The following is a 1,487-nucleotide window of genomic DNA, read 5'->3' as shown; positions in this document are numbered from 1 at the left end:
AGGGCACGGAGTAGGGAGAATATAACTCGAATCAGTATGTAGTGCTGATTTGAAGGGAATGCTGCTATTTTGGAACTCCACATTCCAGCCAACGCCCTGTCATAACCTCGCACAGCTGGACAGACATAAAAGGCATGAAGGACTCCCCACCAGCAATATTTAAAGGATCATGAAGTACTTACAAGTTAGTTGCTGGATTATTTTTTCTGGCTGCTGGTATAATTGTCAGTGTTTTTGGAGGTTTCCTCTACTTGGATAAGTTTCAATACCCTACAGGGAGTGGTCTGGCTGGTTTTGTGTCATTTAAAATATTGTGTTGAAAGAAAGTTGCTTCCAGACATGAATGGCCTGGTAGGGCTTCCTCTGGAAATTAAAAATGACTAGAAGAATGAAAAGAGGCCACGCAGAGTAGGATAATCTGCTAGAAGAGGGAAAAGGAGGAGCAGGGCACTAGCATGAGGCCATATCCACAGATGGTCTTCAGGGAGCAATTTGCTTACCTCAACTTCACCGACGACCAATGCATCAGACGTCTTCGGTTCACTAAAGAGGTTGTGACTGAAATTTGTCAACTGCTGCAGCCACAACTGCAGCCTCAAAGCACAGCAAGGACACCATTGCCTGTGGCTGTCAAGGTGACCGTGGCTCTTAATTTTTATGCCTCTGGCTCCTTTCAGGCTGCTGCTGAAGATATAAGCAACATCTCTCAGTTTGCAGTGCACTGCAATATAAGGGAGATCACTGATGCTCTCTATACAATGAGAAACACATTTATCTCACTCCCTCTTGCCAGAGAGAAACAGGAGGAGTGATCACAAGGCTTTGCTCGCATTGCAGGCTTCCCCATGGTGCAGGGTGCCATTGACTGCATGCATATCGCCATGTGTGCTCCTCATCTGAACTTGGGCATATTCATGAACAGAAAGGGATTCCACTCCCTCGATGTGCAGCGCATCATGCAGGTGAATGCCCGCTCTCCTGGCAGCAGTTATGATTCCTTCATCCTGCGGCAGTCCTCTGTTCCACTTATATTTCAACCAGCCATGGCAAGTCAAATGCTGCTTCTGGGCGACAAGGGTTATCCCCTCATGACATGGTTCATGACTCCGGTCAGGAACCCATGTAGATGTGCACAACAGGCTTACAATGAGAGCCATTCTGCCACATGGAACATCATAGTGCACACCATAGGCGTCCTTAAGCAACACTTCCGCTGCCTGGACCGCTCTGGAGGAGCCCCGCAGTGCACAGCTGAGCGGGTATAAAGATTTGATGTTGTATGTTATATGCTGCATGCTGCACAACCTGGCCACTATGAGGGAACAGCCCTTGCCACTGCCTATCAGGCGAGAACTTGAGGATCATGAGGAAGAGAAGGAGGAGGAAGAAGAGGAGGAGGAGGAAGAGGTTGAGGAGGAAGTGGAGGAGGAGAAGAAAGTGCAACAGGGAGTGGAGGAAGAGAAAGGGAGGCTACACAGTAGCCAAGC

The 1,487-nt window shown here is 48.4% G+C and overlaps 1 protein-coding gene across 1 annotated transcript; it reads left to right on the top strand.

Annotated features, from left to right (window-relative positions):
- The first annotated feature begins 455 nt into the window (after positions 1–455).
- LOC137305645 (putative nuclease HARBI1) lies at positions 456–1,265 on the top strand. The gene is made up of 2 exons (XM_067974877.1): positions 456–723; positions 838–1,265. Exons 1-2 carry the CDS (start codon positions 456–458, stop codon positions 1,263–1,265), a joined length of 696 nt encoding a protein of 231 aa, XP_067830978.1.
- Positions 1,266–1,487: the final 222 nt, after the last annotated feature.

Source organism: Heptranchias perlo, chromosome 1, assembly GCF_035084215.1.
Source record: "Heptranchias perlo isolate sHepPer1 chromosome 1, sHepPer1.hap1, whole genome shotgun sequence".
Classification (NCBI taxonomy): domain Eukaryota; kingdom Metazoa; phylum Chordata; class Chondrichthyes; order Hexanchiformes; family Hexanchidae; genus Heptranchias; species Heptranchias perlo.
This window is presented reverse-complemented; position numbering and strand designations above follow the sequence as displayed.

Bases quoted from the DNA above. Each gene is read 5' to 3' on its own strand.
- LOC137305645 (XM_067974877.1), top strand. From the start codon at position 456: ATGAGGCCATATCCACAGATGGTCTTCAGGGAGCAATTTGCTTACCTC. The intron at 724-837 runs GCAATATAAGGG...CTCGCATTGCAG, and splicing joins CTCTCAGTTTGCAGTGCACT to GCTTCCCCATGGTGCAGGGT.